The sequence below is a fragment of the Rhea pennata genome, chromosome 1 (assembly GCF_028389875.1).
Source record: "Rhea pennata isolate bPtePen1 chromosome 1, bPtePen1.pri, whole genome shotgun sequence".
Taxonomy (NCBI): domain Eukaryota; kingdom Metazoa; phylum Chordata; class Aves; order Rheiformes; family Rheidae; genus Rhea; species Rhea pennata.
This window is the reverse complement of record NC_084663.1, coordinates 214,407,800-214,426,344: the sequence shown is the minus strand read 5'-3', so window position 1 is coordinate 214,426,344 and position 18,545 is coordinate 214,407,800. Positions and strand designations below refer to the sequence as shown.

The following is an 18,545-nucleotide window of genomic DNA, read 5'->3' as shown; positions in this document are numbered from 1 at the left end:
ACTGCCCATCTGGAATTTTTCATCGTCGGTTTTACTTTCATTCACCGTGTCGCAGTCGGGCCCCTCTCTCCCACCCCCCGAGTGTTTCAAGCAAAGGCTGGGAAAAATCCTCCATCTTCCCAGTCCCCAGGCTCCTATCAACACCCCTCAATCTTCATCATCCTGCAGCATGCAGCGTTTCAGATCTGTTAAGCAGCGGGCTCCCTGGCAGGTGGCTGCGCGCCCGGCTCGGAGATGAGGGCAGCGGTGACCGTAGGTGCTGCGTGTTTACGGCGTGGCTGAATCAACGGCAATTTAATTGCTTGAGTTCGGCCAACTTAACGTCCGCTGGCCTCGGCATCTGCTGTTTGATGACCTAATTATACACAGGTTGTTGATGCAGCTGTAGTTTTATTTGGGGCTTTGCTGCTCGACTGTAATAGTGCAAAAATAAGGAATGTTTTTGTTAGTCTATGGCCAATTAGGACCCTGCAGACATCATCACAACGTAGTGTTAATCTGTGGCCCCGGCTGGGCGAATGCTGTAGGAAGCGCCGATTTAGCTGAGCTCGGGCACCGAGGCAGGTGAAGTGGCGACCGCGCAGCCTGTTCCGCCTGCCCGTAACTCCCGGCGCGAGCGTCGGCGGGATGCGCGGGCGGTTGCCCAAGAGGAGGCCGGACGGAGGGATCCGACGGATCCAGCGCTCCTCGGATGGGCAGCTCCATGGAGCTGTGCCAGCTGCAAAAAAAAAGAGGAAAAAAAAAAAAAGAGGAAAAAAGGCCAGTTAAGCCACTCAAAACCTGCCACAGAGCGATGCTAGCGTCTCCCTCTGACGCCTGCAGTAGCAGCCGGACTCAGGGCTCGCCGCGCGCGTTGGCACAACGGCCGCCGAGCTGCCTGCCGAGGCGCTGGCCCCGCTTTGGGAGGAACGGGCAGGAACGCGGCCCGAGCCGACGGCGCTCGGAGGCAGGGCGCGCACGGAGAAGGCGAACCCGCGCCGCGGGAGGCCGGTGCAGCGCGCCGCGCACCGACCGACGGGTCGAGGCGTCCGCGGCTCCTCGTCCGCCCAGCGGCCCCGGCGCCGCGCGTGCCGTTCCCCTGCCCGTGCCCTCGGACCGGGCAGCGCCCCCGGACGCCACCGTCCCCGCGGGCTGCCGGGACGTGCTTGCAGGCAGCAGCACGAGCTGCTCGGCGGCTAGTCTCCGATGCAGCACGGCGTCTTTGCAAAGAACGTAGAAGCGGTGGGATTTTTTTTTTTTTTTTTCCGGCGCTGAATTTTTCCTGCTGTAATTATTGCTTTTAATCACCTCATTACCCAGCACAGAAAAGAGCTTAAGGCTGCAGGTAGCAGCGTAGTGGGGAAAAAGTATATTGAGCTTTCCAGCTGTATTTTCTTTTCTTTCTCTCTCTCTCTCTCTCTTTTTTTTTTTTTTTTAACTCTGTCCCTCAGGGCCTGAAAATAAAAAAGCTGCCTAAGGAAGTCGTGGAAAAACCACTGCAACAGCAGGGAGCTGCCGTTTCGGGGAGAGCGGGAGGCGCGAGGTCGAGTCTCTCAACGTGCCCAAAAATTGCGGCGAGAAACAGCCGCCTCCTGCCCGCTGCTCGGGTCCCGGAGCTTGAAAGCCGATTAGGATCCGCTTGCTTAAGCCGATAGGTTTCAAGTGATGCTAGCGGGGCAAACGGCTCTCCTTGAGCTGCCCGTTAAAGTCTCGCTTTACGCACCTCGCGCCGGGGCGGGCGAAGCCGAAAGGCCGGGGCGCGAGGTGCTGGAATTACCTCTGTTAGCAGCCAAGCGGCTTCATTAAATAGTAAAGAGCAGAACAATTTCCAGCTAAATACTGCATCGAGCGCCCTTATTTCGTTTCCTGTTGATAGAGGAAGTATAAATTATTTACTAACGTGCTTAAAGCCCTCTAAGTGAATCCAGGCAACGAAGCAAAATCTTGTTTACAAGGGCAGATGCCCAAACGAAAGTGTCGGCGCGATGAGCTCGTTTGCGAACGGCCACTGAACCGCTGCCGGCAGATTAGCGGATTTACCGGAGTTACGATCGAGCCGGGCTGGCAGGTTGGCTAGCGGCTCGGCGGTCGGCACGACTCGCGGGTGACGGCTCTCCGGAGGCTTGTCCGCCCCGGCACGGTCCCTGCTCCTGCCTGGTTTTGGAGGGCATCGTTTGCAGGGCTCGTCGCAAATTCACGCGGGCCTTTCCAGAGCCGCGTCCCCCCACCATCAAATTTGGGTTCGTCCTTAATATAACCCCGAGTTTGTATTAAAACCCTGGAGTTTCAGCCAGGTGGTTGGTTTCCTTTGACGAGCCCAGGCTACCGCCTCCGCTCGCACTCAGGCCCACGCAGAAATTCAGGGGAGTGCCCTGATTTAGCACGGCCACAGGGACGGAGCCGGGAGCGGGGAGCTGAGCCGGGCAACGGCGCGGCCTCTCGCCCTGCCGCGCCGTCTGGAGCTTTGCAAACGCCCAGGGGCAGGGCCTGTTTCTCAGGAGCTTTTTTCCAAAGCTGCTGCAGTCACGAGGAGCTCGAGGAGGGGATTTATAACGGGCACGGCAATTCGGCTCGAACGGTAGCAGCTGCTCCAACGGCAGCAATAAACCATAATACTCCGGCTCCTGCAATAAAATTCCCATCTGAGGCAGACTTTACAAATGCTTTACAACCGGTGCTTGCAATTCATCATCTCTCTACTTGAATTACTTTCCAGGACCGGTCTACATTCATTTAACGTGAACTATCTCGTGTTGTCCATCTCTGCCCTGGGTTTTATTTTCCGCAGCCGCTTGCAGGGAAAATTCATTAACTCCAAGGCGCGTCTGATGAAATCGCTGGTCGTGAGGGCCGGGGATTTAGATGTTTTTTCTCTTCTCGGCCTTAGGCTCTTGTTCAAAAACGCGGTAGGACACAGGCTGAGCTCGGAGCGTTGGCCTCGGCCGCTGTTTCTTGGTGTCACGGCAGGGCCCGAGGGCTTGGAGTGTGCGTTAGGTTTCCTCCAAGGGCTCCAGGGAAGGCTACAGTCCAGTTTGGGGATTTCTCCCAGCCTGCGCAGGGACAGCAGCACCCTGTGGGCACCACCTCAGCAGCAACGTCTTGAGGTGCTGTTTCATGCCCTGCTTTGGCTTCTGGCTGGGCGGAACTGCCAAAAAGGAGCTAAAATCTGCGCTTTGGTGGCAGAAACTGAGAATTCGTTCTAAATTGGCTCCTGCGAAGGGGGACGATGGATACGGCCTTACCGGAAGGAAACGATCGGCAAGGTGGTGGTCACTTTTGAGCCAAGAACCTCACCCAAGTAGATCTTTTGGGCTATTTGTGCCCAAATTCAGCTGATTTGGGGGAAGGGCCCTCACTGCAGTGAAATGCTCTGTAAGGAGCTTGCTGAGCGCCCTTCTCCAGGGGAGGTGAGGAGAGCTGCTGCCCTCGGCTTTGGCCATCCAGGAGCACTCTGGGCTGGGTATGTCCCTTGGCTTTTGGTTTTTGCATTCACCAAACACAGCGGGTTGGGATCTACAGGGAGGACTCACCCCTTTCCCTCCAATTTATGGGGAGGGAGTGGGACAGGGGATGGGGTGAAGGTCACCGTCACGCTACTCGGAGTAGTTACGCTAATGGACACAGCCCAATCTCCTCCCCCTGGAAGCTGCAAAAATATACATGTCTAGTAACGTAACATGTGATCCAATCCCCCTTCTCCCAGCCTGCGGCGAGATCCCGGCTTGGGCTGAGGTTTCTGCTCCGTGCTCGGTTTCCTCCTGCTGTGCTGCTCAATGGGACAGACGCTCTCGGCAGGCAGGGGCTGAGCAGAGCCATCGAAGCCACTTGGGACTCCTGTGATTCCTCTTGGCTCTGGACCCACTGCTGACAGCAAGGAGTCGGGCTGTGCTGACGCTTCAAACCTCCGTGCACTGGTGGCTTCTCCGTGGGGACCGAAGCAGCTGCTGACACCTTGCAGGGAGGGAATGAGACGCTGCCAGGGCTTCACCAGCTTCCCTGGAGGGATGAGTGTGAGGAGCCCTATTTCCCTGCGAGAGCACGAGCGGCAAAGGACACTGCAAAGGTGCCTCCAAACATCACTTTTTGCCAGTGTCCAGAGAAAGCACAGGGAATCCCCAAACGCAACACACGTAGGAATCGGAGAAGATGCCGGCCCTCCTGGCCTCCTTCCTTGCAAAAGGCCGCCAGCCCCTCCTGGATGCTCTGAACAGGAGCCAGGTTCCTGGGGCGAAAACGCAGGGAAACCGGCTTAATTGAGACTGTTCAATGGGCTTTGGCTGCCATAAACCATGTCGCTGTCTGGGGAATGAAAGGAGCAGGGGGGAGGCAGAACAGCTCCTGATTCCCGAACCTGCTCAGAGCCGGCTTCCCCCCGCAGCGGGGAAACCTGGCACTAAATCCCACTGCGGCACCAGCAAGCAGCCCTCAGTGGAGATGTAGGGGAGGCCGCGGTGCATCCAAACACGCCGTCCACGACATTTCTCTCCTCTGTCCCCTCCGTTTGTTCCTGCCGACGCTGGCAAGAGGGAGCCTATTTTGCAAGTACAAGAGGAGATCAAAGTTTTGCATGCCAGAGAGGGGATCTGAGAAGACCGGCTCGGCTCTGCAGTGCAAATGCCACCCAGAATGGGCCCTGCTGAAAAGGGGGCTGCCAAGACGGCGACAAAAGCCCCAGTTTGAATACTGGGGCCGTGGGCCGGATGCTGCCCGTGCAGCTCACTGATGCTGGCGGCTCCAGATGCCGGTGCCATGCGCGCAGTCGGCAATGCTCACTGCCAGGAGCCAGGAGGAGCCAAAGATGTCAGCGGCAAACCATCAATAAAAGATGCGCTATATCCCTGGTTCCCTGCTGGTTCTTCTCCTGCTGGAGAAAATCCCTTGCAGGACTCACGTTCCTGAGGCCGTTTTGGTAGATGCCAAGGGCAGGCGGGGAGGAGAGCCACACGGTGACCTCTGCACTGGATCGGCAATTTCCCTCGTGGGCCAGGAGCCCAGCAGAGGCTGAGCCTCTGTCAGGACCAGAGCTGAAGCTGTGGGCCACATCGTCGTGGCAGTCAACTGCGCCTAATCCGAGGTCCTGAGTGCCACCCTGAGGGCACAGGCACCATGAAGGAGCATTGCACATTTTCTGCAAGGGGTAAACTGAGGCATGGGGGTGTCTGTGCTGCTGGAGACGGTGGTGGAGCCAGATGTGCCCTGCAGCAGAGCTGGGATTGCTGGCATCTTCCCGACTGCCCTGATTTAGCTAAAGGGAGCGAGCAATGCTCCTGGAGGGTGCAGGAGCACTGAGGCCACCCCAGGCTGATGCTCGCAGGATGCAGCCAGCCCTCCCCACCTTGGTTTTTCGTCTCTTTTTTTCTTTTGCTGCCGCAAGGCCAAGGATCTCCCCCGCTGCCGCAGGCCTTGCGGACAAAGGGAGCTCCTTCCCTTGCAGCACGGCAGCCCTCTCGTGGCTGGCTCTGCACAACGGCGCGGCAGGGAAACAGGGACAGCAGGACAGTGGAGCCATGGTCTGCAGGGGTGGCCACCTCTTCCCCTACTCCCTCGGTGCCTGGAAACCCAAGTGATGACTGCCTGCCTCGTGGGGGTTATAAGATGGAGTGGGATGGTACAAGGAGCCTTCCCTGTGATCTGTCGCTCCCCAGCCCCAGATGTCCTAGCTGACCGTGCCCAAATGCCGTGCAGAGTCCCCCTACCACCCTGTCCATGAGGATCCTGCAGGTCTGTGGCCACCCCAAGCGATGCCCTGAGCTCCCTCATACCGAGCAGGGATAGACATGCTCAGTGGGCACAGCATCGCATGGGACATGGGTTAGCAGAGGAGACGCCTGAGTCTAGGTTACATACATGCATGCCCCTGGGATGCTGCAGCTCTGGCCAAGCACTGGGAGGGTTCGCTCGGTCCCAGCAGCTTGAGGGTCTCTGGCTGCCCCCTGGGAGAGGAGAGCACTGGACAGGGATGCTGGGCTGAGCTGTCTTCCTCCAACATGGGTAAGTCGGGAGCTGCTTTGGAGGGAGGAGAGAAATATGGTCAGGTTCATGCCTACATCTCTGTCAGCACTGTTCTTGCTCTCCCGCCTTGGGGCTCCCAGCCCCACTCCCAGTTGAATGTCCTTTAGTTACAGCAGCGGATGGGCTCCCTTTGCATCCTGGAGGAAAGTCTTTGGCTCTCTGCAAATCCAAACTGCTGGCTGGTGTCATTGGGACCCTTCGCTTTGCTGGGCTGTATCTGAGCTCTCCGGAGTGAGGGGGTAGGCAGTTCACAGCCTTTCTGGGCTGCTGCTGGTCTGTGTTTGTGTGGGGATGGAGCTGAAACGACTCTGTCTCTATTTGGCCACAAACATCAGCCTGGAGGCTTCATTGTCCTCCTGCTCATCTCAGGAGCAGAGGAGAGCAACACTGGCCCACTTGGGCTGGGGATGGATGGAGCCAACGGAGGAATCCCGCGTTGCTATTTGTGGAAGGGACTGAAATTTTTCCGGTTGTGAAGGCCATGTTTTGGAGCCTGCTGGCTGAGCTGGGCCACGTCTGGGGGGAGAGGGGACATTCCCTCAACACTGTAATGCCATCGAGGCCCCAGCTTTGTACGAAGGTGCAGCTTGACCCCAGCTTTGGTTGTTGATGCTGACCCTGAAATGCTGACACAACACATAGTTTCTCCTTAATAGGACATAGAAAAGGCAATGCATGTCAGGGCCAGGCTTTTTGCTAATGCTGTGTCTTTCCTTTTATATGATCCAGAAATATGTTGGCTCAGCCCCTCCTGGGTGAACTCAGCCTGACAGAAAGAAGTTCCTGGGCAGATATTTCTCAGTTCATGAAGGCTCATAACCTGCCCTGTATCATGGACCCAAGCAGGAAACGAGCACAGACCAAATGGGTGGATTTTGTTATGGTCAAGAGCACCTTTTCTTGAAAAAATGTTTGAAACACTCTGGTTAATAGGCTCCTGGGCTTGGCTCCCTGCATAGAGATGTCCTCAGCTCCCGGTCACCCCTCCAAAGTCAGTGTCTTACCATCTGATGTTACTCTGAAGCAAGGACTGCAAATGCAGATGTTGACATCCGGCCAGACGATCTCCCCAACTCGGCACAGTGCTGCTGTGGCCGAGGCTGCGACCGTGAGTTCCCAAGTGCTGCCCCAGTCCTGGCCTCCTTCGTGGGCTGGGAGCTGAGTCTTTCAAGCAGGACATTCCTGCCTGGCCCTGTCCCCATCCCCCTGCCACAATTCTCTGCCCTCTCCTTGGTGCTTATAGGCGGCTGTTGAGCTGGGCTGGAGCAGGGAAAACGAGCAGGGCTTTAAATAACCTCCCCCGAAATACATGTGTGTTTGTGTTGGACTGTTTCTGGGGGCTGATTTACAGCCAGGCTCCAGAAACAGCGGGATGGAAGTGGGTTGGGGGGGAGCAAGGGGCAGGCAGGGGTGAGGGAGGAAAGAGGAGAGTTCCTATAAGCCTCTTTGCCGCCAGGAAAAACGCAATACTGACACCAGACTGGAAGAAAAGGAAACTCTTCCTCAGAGCTGGGATTTCTCCTGCCTCAGCTCAAGTCTGAGATGAGCAGGACCATGTCTGATGGGCAGGAGGAGAGCTCGCGTGTGCACCACTCTCCCTTGGGTGCAGTATGGAAATGCTTTCTTGGTCAGTCCCGCAGTCCATCCAGCTGGGTTAGGGATGTTTGAGGTATGTCTCTGGCTTATTGACTTCTACATCTTCTGGTAAGGCAGCTGCCCCATCCCCTTTTGCTATTTCCTCTAAATCCCCTGTCTCCTCCCTGACTCAAGAGGCAGCTCTGCTGTGGCTCTGTGTGACTGAATGGCCCCCAGCTCCTTTGGAGGATGAAGCTGAGTGGGTATCTCTGAGAGGGTCAGGTCAGAAACCACGGTGTGGAGGAAACTGAAGCCTTATGTGGGAGAAACACAGGAGACCAGCGGACACAGCAGAAGTGCAGCCCAGCAGGGTCAGAGTCACTGGGCGAGTGATAGCAGCTGATACAGCTTCCCTAGAGCTGGGATCAAAGCGGGTGGTTACTGCCAGGATGTCTTAAGCCACATCAACTCCTTGCATTTACAGCTTTGGATAAAATATAGGAGACAATTTATGCAGCCTCAGGGATGGCCCAACACCTTTGCCTTCTGGATGTGAGCTGGCTTGGCCTGTGTCCAGGGGATTTCTAAAGCAAGTGATGCTGACAGAGAAAAGCATCCAGGAGTCGACACAGTTCCTATGTGCGTATCCCTATCCATGCTACAGAAGTCCAGTTTGAGCCCTGAACCCCCAGCACTTCCCCAGCTCCATCCCTGGTCCGCCCAGCCTGATCTCAGCCTCAATCCCCAGGGCAGAGACCTGAAGGAAACTGATGGTGCTGTGGCTCCAAATTTTGGCCAAAAGGAAGTCGCTGTTGGGACCAGCATTGCAAGAGGCCAAGGAGAGGAGTTGCAGCTGGCGCTCAAGGAGCATGGAAATGAAAGGGAAGAGGGAGCTGGGGCCATTGGAAAGACATGTGAGATCAGGTGCTGTTTCTGCAGCTCAGAAAGGACCAAAGGGAAGAAGCCAGCGTCTCAGCTATCTCCAAAGTCCTGGACAAATAAATCCCTCGGGAAGAAGAAAGGAGGGAGATGAGGAGGAAACAGAAACCTTCTTCCACTTGGAGAGCGTCTGACATCTAGTGGCAGAATAGTCCTTTCCCTGGCAAAGAAGAGCGCTGCTTCCTCTAAGCACTGCTGCATCCCTGCTTGCCCCCATGGGCCATGCTGGGGATGGGTGTTTGAAGGTGGGGTGCATTACCGACAGCACTGTACTGGTCATACTGGTATTCCCTGCACAGCTCATCTGGCTAGGTCTCAACTAGGCAACAAAACGGTGCCAGAACCATCCACAGGCACTGAAACACCATCATTTAGGTACTGACATTGTTAAAAGGGCCCCAGCAGGAGGGGGTTGGCCCGGGCCACTCGCACCCTTCTGGGCAGGGTTCAGGCCAAGGACCTTCTCAGAGGTTGTCCCCATGTGGCCACCCTATCCCTGGGAGAGAGCTTAAGCAGCTGGAGAAGGACTTGGCAGTGCTAGATGCCCTGATAACCTTCCCTGGAGTGGAGTCAAGTGGGTGACTGAGGTCTCACTCTGCTTTTCATCATCCCTTTGAGGTCTGATGCCAGCTCCAGAGCAGAGGTTCCACTGGCAGTTCCTGGAGTGACATCGTTTGCGATTACGGGAACCTGGCCTTTACTCATTGACTTTGAGCAAGAAAGCCAGAAAACGGGGGCAGTCCAGGAGATAGCTGCCAGGCAGACCAGCCCTTGCTGCCATGGTGGTGGCACACTCTCTTGGTGGGGAGATAGGGACTGGTCACTGGTCTACCCTCTAAATTTCAAACCACCACTAGCCCTAACCTGCTGCTGTCACCTACCTACAAACATTAGAGCAGCCATACTGGCTCAGAAGATATTTAGTCCAGAATTTCCGTCCTTCAGTTTTTCAGAGAAAACTGAAACTATAGCAAACATGTCTGTATCAAACCTAGCTCCCACTGCTTCCATTTAGTTTTCATGGGATGACAGTGAACAGTCATTTCCTTCCCATCCTTTCTAGGCCTCTGTGGGTTAGTAGATCTCAGCCACATTTTATCTTTCCCAAGCTGATGAGTCTCAGCCTACTCAGCTTTCTTCATACAGAAGTTGTCTCAGACCTGTGAACATCCTTCCTGCCCTGCTCTGACCCTCTTCCCTTTTCTTCTCTACCGTTTTAGAGATGGAGGACCAGACGCACCCACTGCTCACAATGCAGGCACAGCAGTGATTTATTTACAGAAATGACCATTTCCAATTTCTTCTTTTTTTGAAAATTCTTAACATTTGGTTTGTTCTTTTGCCCCCCTCTGGGCATTGAGCAGGCACTGTCTATGTAGCCCCTGGTTTCTGTCCTGGTAGTGGTCAGCTCAGAGCCCTTCGCTGGACACATGAATTGGGGAGGAAGTAGGGAGACATTCCCCCAATGCATTTCTCTGTATATCTTTCTACCAAATTTAATTTGGCTTTTATATTTCCCAGACATTCAGACCCAGGTCTTCATGGTCTTCCAACCCTGAAGGCTTGACAATGCTAGCACACCAAGGCACCTGCCCTCTAAACCTGCACAAATCGCTGCAGCATCTCTGTAAGAACCTCTCTGTGTAGCCAGAGCTGCCCAGTGCTCCCACACTCACCCATGGCCTTTTACTTTCTGTAAAAATCTCTGGTGAGGCCTTCCAAAAGAAGCCTTACAGGGAACCAAACAGACTATTTTAATCCATTCACGCTTATCCACTTCTCTGTTGGCTCCCTTCTGGGAGATCTGTAAGGCAAGGCTTCCCTTTGTTGAATCTTCCCAAACAGATTATATTTACCCACCAACCTGTAGGTATTTTTATGTACTGATTCTACTCATTATTTTCTACTAATTTACCCAGCACAACCAAAGGCCTTTAGTTTCCTATGTCCCCTGAAGCCTTTTTAAAAAATTGGAGTCATATTTGCCACTTTCCCCACCATTAGCCACCACAGAAGTCTTAAGTAAGAAATCGCATCCCGCTGTTACTAATTGAAACCTGGAGTAACTGCTGTCTCTGCAGAGGTGATGATACTGTCGTAAGAGGGAAAAAGCAAAACAAAATATGATATATTTGCCTCTAAACAACAATTAAACTATTTGTTTAATCATTTGTTTTGCAGAGAGGCCTAGGGGCAACAACCTTGTTGCTCAAGATGCTGCAAAAACATAGAAAAGATCTACTACCATTTGAACAACTTATAGTTGGCTATAAACCACATTCATAGCTAAGTATAAATAGTTGATTGGTATTGTTAAAATTTACTTAAAGTAGCAAATTACTGGGATGGAAATACAGCATCCCAGAGCAGCAAAGTGCTGCTAGTGCTTCCCTGGAAAGTTGCTTTACGGGTTGGAGGGGGCTAGGAACGGCTTTATTGCTTTTGCATAGGGAGCTGCGCCCTGTAGGACAGCATATCCTCACAGCCCCCCTTCCTCCCCCCATGCCAGCAGCAGTCTAAAATGAAATAAATAGTGATTTTTCCACATTTTTTCTCCTAGTTTGCAGGCTTACAACATGTCACTCGGCAGCTGCCGAGCTTCCTCTCTTTTGTGGATTCTGAGAAAGATTCACAGACCTCTCAGGATCAAAAGAAGGGACGTTTCGTTTGTCTACGAATACTGGAAAGTAGCGGAGAGGTTAAAAAAGACAAAATAAGACCCCATTGGGAGAGCCAGCTACCTGAGCCCCGTCCCAGCCTCCTGCATGCCGGAAGGCCCCGGGGGCAGCCCAAAGCGCCTTCCCAACCTTTGATGGCCCCACTGCTGGGCTGCTGCCCCTGGCCTGTAGCTGTACCCTCCTCATTGCCCTCTTTTCCCATAAAAAGCGGCGCCAGCCTGGGCAGGCATGGCCCTCTCGCCTCCAGCCCACCCTGGAGCCCACCTCGCCATCTTGGCCTCCAGGCAAGGGTGGCTGCGACAGGAGGACTTCCTAGGTGGCCCCTCAACAGCAAGATGGGGGGTGAATTATTTCGTTTCCCACCCTCCTATGCGTTTCTGTGGGCTTGGTGGCCGTTTTAATGCGGATTCAGGGCGTTTAGCCGTGGTGGGGGGGGAAATCCCCACCGAGAGCGCCGGGGTCAACTCCCACCCAAGATGGCCGCGCCACAGGCAGAGAGGAAAACTACGTTTCCCATGGGCACCCTCGCCCGCCGCCTCACGTGACCGCGCGGGGCCAATGGCGAGCGGCGGAAGGGACATATAGCCCTTCCGGCAGGCCGCGCTCCCTCCTTTCCGCCGGGCGGCGCGGCGCAAGATGGCGGTGCAGATCTCCAAGAAGCGCAAGGTGAAGGCGGCGGCGGCGGCGGCCCCGCTGCTCCGCGGCCGCGGGGCGCCTCCATAAGGGCCGCGCCGCGCGGGAGGCGGCCCCGGGCCGCGCCGGGGCGGGGTGGAGTGGGCGGCGGCGGGAGGATGGCGGCGGATGAAGCCCGGCCGCCCGGCGGGGAACATGGCGGCGGGAGGGAAGGAGGCGCACGGAAGGGGGGGGGCGCTGCGAAAAGCTGTTAAACCGGGCTGTTTTTATCGCTTTTATTGGGAAGAGGTTGGGGGGTGCGAGGCCCTGGCTAGTTTGGGGGGGGGAGAGTCGGGGGTATCGCTCTGACACGGCGGCGCAGCGCGAGTGCGAGGAGGAGGCTGAGGGATGCGACCCGTTAGGCAAATTCATAACCGAAGCGCACGAAGCCGCGTTCAGCTGTGATACCGCCACTCAGCCCCAGTGTGGCTGCAGCGCGGTGCGGGCCCAGCTGCTGGAAGTGAATTGCCTCGGGGAACTTCGAAGGAGGTCGTTGTTTTCCGTCCCCCCTCACTGCTGTTTCTGCTCCGTGGCATGAGAAGCTGCTGGTCTGCAGGACTGTCCAGCGATGAATTCCTGCGGGCATCCCAGCTCCAGAGATAAATTGTGTGCAGGCCTTGTGCTGGAGCAGAGCTTGACTGGGTCTGTTTGCTTCCAGTTTGTCGCCGATGGTATCTTCAAAGCTGAGCTGAATGAGTTTCTTACGCGTGAACTGGCTGAAGATGGGTACTCTGGAGTAGAGGTCCGGGTCACTCCAACGAGGACAGAGATTATCATACTTGCTACGAGGTAACTGAAATGTTCCTGCTGATTTGCAAGTGCTATGCAAAGTTGGGTGTGATGCTGCTTTTTTACAGAACAGGTTAAAATGATAAATATTATTAGGAGAGGATACCTGGGAAAGCAATCCTCACGTGGTCTTCAGTGATATAGCAGTGTTAGAACTCATGCTTGTTGTCAGCCTAAACTAGGTTAGGTGCTTAGTCCTGAAGTTGTTTGGGATAGTTATGGGAGACACTTTCCCAGTTACACTCTGCCTTTTTTCCAGAACTCAGAATGTCCTGGGTGAGAAGGGGCGCCGCATCCGGGAACTGACTGCTGTTGTGCAGAAGCGGTTTGGCTTCCCTGAGGGAAGCGTTGAGGTAAAACTTTTCAGTAACACAGTATGAAGTGAGCTGTGCAGTTAGCTTTGTGCACTGTCTGGATGGTGTCAGTTGAAAGGCAGTTTGTCTCAAAGATAACTTGAGGCCTGTTTTACCTGCTCACACAGAGGAGTGTCGGACTGAAATAGAGCATGTTTTGGTTTTGGTGGTATTTTTGAGTGCTGTCAGTCTGGCTTATTTTCTCTGGTTTCCTAACTGGGAGGATCAGAGAAGCAATTAAACTGTTTTTAACTTGTCTGTAAATATTTTAGAAAGAATATGACTGTTATCAATATTGAGGTGGGAAGTCAGTCTACCAACTTTTTTTGGCATTTGTATGTTATTGTTATTAAAATCATAGTGCTTCTGTGATTTCTTATAAAGAAAGTATTTTGGTGCTCAAGGATTTTAAAGATTTTTTTCACTATGGTACCGTAATGGGACAGTAAAATGGCACAACAGTAATTCCCTGATCTTTTTGATGTTTGAAATTTGGTGCCCTCTGTAGAACTTTTCTCTAAAACAAATTACATGGAGAGGAGGTGTCTGGTTTGAGATAGTGCTTATATTTATTCTGCTCAGCCAATGATGCTGGATCATAACGTACTGTGAAGATTGCTGATCATCTCCTGTAAATACTTGCATTTATTTAAGGTGCAAGTGCTCGCATTCTGAGGTGTGAGCTCTGGAAACATTTTGTGGATGACTTTTGACTACCTACTTGTTGCTTCCTCTTAAGCATCAAATTTTGGCCTTTTGGAGATGGTAGATTAAATGTATATTACTGTCCCAGATCTCCAGTTCTTCTGTTTGATTTTTTTTTCATGTTGGCTAAACTTGTTTCTTTACAAGGGGACACTGCATTTGAAGCTTTTGCCAGGTGATCTAAGCAAACATACTTATCCTGTATATTGCTATAAATCTGCATTACAAGAGCAGTTCTTGGATCTTGTTGGATGCTTGTTTCTCTGTGTTACTTAATGTCTTGGGGCTATTTGAAAGCAGCAACTCTTGAGACTGCACCAAGCATGTTTTAGTGGTCTCCTGACATTTGATGCAGTGTCATTAGTGTGTGTCTACTCTGTCAGAGGACCAGAGTTGTTAAAAGAAGTCTTGTGTCTGAGAATAAAGTTTCATGGAAAGACAAATCGAGCTGCATATAAAGAACAGGAGAACAAAGTAGTATGAAGCTCTTGTGGTCTATTAAATTAAAAGTGTGTTGAAATGTAGGTTTGTTTCTGAGTTTGATGCTTTTTCTTTGTAGCTCTATGCTGAGAAGGTGGCCACGAGAGGCCTGTGTGCTATCGCTCAGGCAGAGTCCCTGCGGTACAAGCTTCTGGGAGGTTTAGCGGTGCGTCGGTAAGTAGAGCAAGGTAAATGTGATGGCGCAGTGAGAAATCCTGGCATTCAAATACCATTTTGAAAGAATCCCTTACGAACATGTCTTTAGTTTGAAAAGTGAAGCTAGTAATAGTACACCTGGTGAGAGCAGATCATATTTTTATTACTCTTACCATATGCAAACTTTTGGGCTCATATACATATGATATATGTATATATATGATATACATATGATGGGCTCATATAATTACTTGATACTTTATTTCAAAAGCAAACTTTAAAAGTTGTGTGACTGGTGTGGGTAAAGCCTGTGTTTACTTCTTTGTGAATAAATGGTGGGTGGGGGAATTGAGGCACAATTTCAGGCTTTCCGACAGAATTCAGGTAACAGTGGCCTTGCTTCTCAGATCCCTTCGGTGATGATAAGATGACGAGTCAGAAGGGGGTGGCTCCTGTTGAGTGGTACCTGCAGTGTCACGTTCTGTGATGCTGCGTGTGGTTCTTTAGCAGGAGCGTCCTGTCATCATTGAATGATGTAGAGGCATTTGTCTGAGAAGGGATGGTCTGCGAGACTTCATTTGGATGGGAAGGTCACCTTTAGGTGCGGAGCTACTCTCACCTCCCTGAGAACTTACGCTTGTCACTGTTCCCACAGCCTTACAAGAATCGTAAGACACAGGAATTGTGTTAGACTGGGTTTGAGGGTGCTAAACTGGTGTAGAGACTTTTGCTGCTTTGCATAGCATTGACATAGCTTTGATTGTATGGGTGTGTGTTTGGGAGGCTTTTACGAACAAGGACTGAAGGGTGATTGTCTTTGCTTGAAATCTGGTATAAAATGCTACTGCAGAGCCATGTGGATTTGGGAGAGACCTGCTGAGTCCATGGGACTAACCTGGTGGGTGTTGCTGCTCTCTCCCGGTAGAGCCTGCTATGGTGTCCTCCGCTTCATCATGGAGAGCGGTGCCAAGGGTTGTGAGGTGGTTGTCTCCGGCAAACTCAGAGGTCAGCGTGCCAAATCCATGAAGTTCGTGGATGGTTTGATGATCCACAGTGGAGACCCAGTGAATTACTATGTCGACACAGCCGTGCGTCACGTCCTTCTCCGGCAGGGTGAGTGGCTGGGATGCAGATGCCTTTGCAACGCTGTTTATTTCCTATGCCAGTACTTCAGAGCCAGAAAATCCAACCTGCTGGCATCTTGTACCTGCCGCTTGGAGGTTTTCCTTATTCAGCTGTGAGGTGGTAACTCACATGACTGATGCACTGCTGGTCTTGTAGAGTGTTTTTGAATATCTGTTTTCTTGAGCTCTTGAGGCTAAACTCTGTTTAGTGGAGTGTGTTCATTACATCTAAAGTAGACCTTTATTTGCATTTGTGCTATGTGAATAGGAAATAGAGAAGGGACCTTGGGCAGGCAACAGGACTTTGTTTAGTGATCCCAGGTCATCTACTTTTCTAGTGTTGAATGTTTGTAACTGAAAACTTGGCTTTAGATTTTCCAGATGCTCTGATTTGTGTCTCATGGTCTCTGAGGCTCACAGCCTGGGGCAGCCAATCATATTTACTGGTTTGAAAAGCTGTTGGCAGTTTGGATTTTGGTTTTCTTGGCTCCCAGGGTTGGGCAGACAGAATATGGGTGCTACAAGATCCATAAAAAAAAAAAAGAAAATGTCAGTGACATTTCCCCTCCATAGCTCTATTCTGTCAAGTCTTCCTTGCTAAACCAGCCAAGCCTGCTTATGCTTGTCCTTGCCTCTGGTAAAACACGAGAGGAGACTTCTGCATCTTAATTGGCATTGCGTTACTTAACTGCAGAAAGCTTGGTGTAGGTATACTAGCATATACAAAACTATCCTTCGCCATCCCTTCAGTGATGATACGATGACGAGTCAGAAGGGATGTCCTCGCGTGAGCGTAGCCTGGTCGGTGCCATGTTCTGTGGTGCTGCGCTAAGGCTGCCTTGGGCTGGATGTCCTACTCATTGGATGATTTAGAGGCATTTGTCTGAGAAGGGATACAAAGAAACAGTGTGACTTTCTAGGCAGATGAACCTGTTTATTCCGGAAAGGATAAGGTTTAAAACCAGCATTAGCAGGGTAACAGGACTTGTAGGTACAGCACTTTTTCATCACAGTTCTCACAGGCTGCAGTTAACTAAGGCAGTGGGTTGGATAGAGCTAAATACACTACTGTAAATTCACAGTAATTAGATTTTTAAGCTATAGCACAGTTTGTGTTGATCAGCTTGCATCCATTCATTGTTTTCAGGAGACATTCTTGATGCAGGTAACTTCTTTTGTAACCTTAGGGCTTGTCGCTGCTGAGGGTATACTTGTTATTTTGTGCTAAATGAGCATGTCTGTATTGTCCTATCACTCTTTGCAGGTGTACTGGGTATCAAAGTAAAGATTATGTTGCCTTGGGACCCAAGTGGAAAGATTGGCCCCAAAAAGCCTCTGCCAGACCACGTCAGCATTGTGGAACCCAAAGAAGAGATTCTGCCCACCACCCCTATTTCAGAGCAGAAAGGTGGCAAACCAGAACAGCCAGCCATGCCTCAGCCAGTTCCCACTGCCTGAGGGGTAAGTGCCTGCAAGCGATGGGAGTTAACGTGGTGAGGATCCATGCAGAAAAGGTCATGCCACCGCAAAAACCGTGAAGGTGCTGGGAAGAAAAGCTGAATTCAACTGTACTCTTCCTCCAGAGGTGCTGCACTATGCCAGATGCGGTGGTCAGCTTAGTGGGGTTTAGGGTATTACAGTGGCTGGACTGAAAGGCATGGTTAACTAGCAAATCAGCTAAGCAGGCCCTTCAGTGAAGATGTGAGGAGGTGTCTGAAAAGGAATATCCTTGTCCAAGTGCCCTGCTTCATGTTGTGTTCTACAGCATGGATTTGGGGATCTTGGGTAAGAATTTAAGTGACTTTGAGACATTTGTCTGAGAAGGGTTCAGTACCTTTGTATCACAGCAGTGTGCAGTTGACGGCATGGGGTCAAGCGTATACATTCCTCACGCAGTAAATATATTGGGACCCAGTTTAGGATTGACTGTCAAAGTAATGTGTTGAGCACAATGTATAGACTTGTTTCACAAGTAAATAAACAAGATATGAAATCTGGTCTCTCTGAATGAGCTGCTTCTAAGACACAAATGAAGAGCTTGAAATTCTTTTAATGTGTACTGAGTTGTTCCCGGTGAGAACATACGACTTGATGCTTTTAAAAAGCTTTGTTCACTTTCTCCCATTAGAGCAGCAGGAGATACTGGTCCTAAGGCCTTTGCTTGAGGCAGTTTAAATCCACGTCTCTCCCAGAAGACTTTCTTAGCCGCTAGTGTAGCCATCTGACATTTTCTGACTGAAGCTGGCATTGTGTGCAGCAAGGAGAGTTCTGGAAGTTCTGCAGTGAAACAAGGGGATCTGACTAGGAAAGCATACTCCTATGGGGAAAAAATGTGGTTCTTGCTGAAATGCAAGAAATGGGAGCTACTATTTATTTGAATGTTGGAACCTGTTTTTCCAGTATTTGGGGTAGGAGAATGGTCATGGGGAAATGGTTTGTCACCATCTCACTCAGTATTTTGTTTTTTGTTGTAGGGTTTGTACAATCTGCAACCGGAAGCTTGACTGTCCTGAAAACATCTCTTAATAAAATCACAAAAGACAGTGTTTGTGGAGTTGCTTTTTTTGCAAGATGTATTCCAGGAGAGCCTTGCTCCCACCTTTGGTGTGAAAAGAATTCCTTTGCATTTCCCCCAGCTTGTTTTATCCTTTCAGAGTGAACTTACCAGGTCCTGATCTAAACAGAATGGAGGCAAAATTCTGATTTATAGGTAGAGCTAATGCAACAATCTAATACTTAGGCGGTCGTGAATAACATTCCAAAACCTGGAGTCCTCATAACTGGTAGTTACATAGCAATCCTTTTCTTCTCCCAAGTTATTCCAGAAGGGGGAGCTTTTTAAGCAGTGTCTGAAGTAGTTGCAATTGTTGATATCTTTCTGGCTTAAGTCAGAATATTGCTGTATTCTACTAAATGCTGCTTTCACCTCTATACCCCCATCTTCTTCATTGCTGAAACATGTTCAGTATGTAGCTTTCAGGGCTACAGGCTGTATGGGAGCATTGTAGCTCCTGTTAGGGGGATGTAACCTTGGTTGGTGGAGATACAGGATGAGACAAGCTCCTAGACGTTTGCTGACAAGT

General features: G+C 51.5%; 1 protein-coding gene and 2 non-coding genes across 3 annotated transcripts; all 3 read left to right on the top strand.

The window, feature by feature from the left end:
• The first annotated feature begins 11,758 nt into the window (after positions 1–11,758).
• On the top strand, positions 11,759–18,005 carry RPS3 (ribosomal protein S3). The gene is made up of 7 exons (XM_062567461.1): positions 11,759–11,849; positions 12,514–12,644; positions 12,904–12,997; positions 14,262–14,356; positions 15,264–15,451; positions 16,727–16,923; positions 17,937–18,005. The coding sequence occupies exons 1-6, from the start codon at positions 11,820–11,822 to the stop codon at positions 16,918–16,920; spliced, it is 732 nt and encodes a 243-aa protein (XP_062423445.1). The 5' UTR covers positions 11,759–11,819; the 3' UTR covers positions 16,921–16,923; positions 17,937–18,005.
• Positions 14,750–14,896, top strand: LOC134135769 (small nucleolar RNA SNORD15). Its single transcript, XR_009957357.1, has one exon. It is a non-coding gene; the product is annotated as a small nucleolar RNA SNORD15 (small nucleolar RNA).
• LOC134135770 (small nucleolar RNA SNORD15) lies at positions 16,207–16,354 on the top strand. Its single transcript, XR_009957358.1, has one exon. It is a non-coding gene; the product is annotated as a small nucleolar RNA SNORD15 (small nucleolar RNA).
• Positions 18,006–18,545: the final 540 nt, after the last annotated feature.

Excerpts from the sequence above, each read along its gene's own strand:
- RPS3 (XM_062567461.1), top strand. The coding sequence starts at position 11,820 with ATGGCGGTGCAGATCTCCAAGAAGCGCAAG. Across the intron at positions 12,645-12,903 it reads ATTATCATACTTGCTACGAG|AACTCAGAATGTCCTGGGTG; the intron begins GTAACTGAAATG and ends CCTTTTTTCCAG. Across the intron at positions 12,998-14,261 it reads TCCCTGAGGGAAGCGTTGAG|CTCTATGCTGAGAAGGTGGC; the intron begins GTAAAACTTTTC and ends TTTTCTTTGTAG.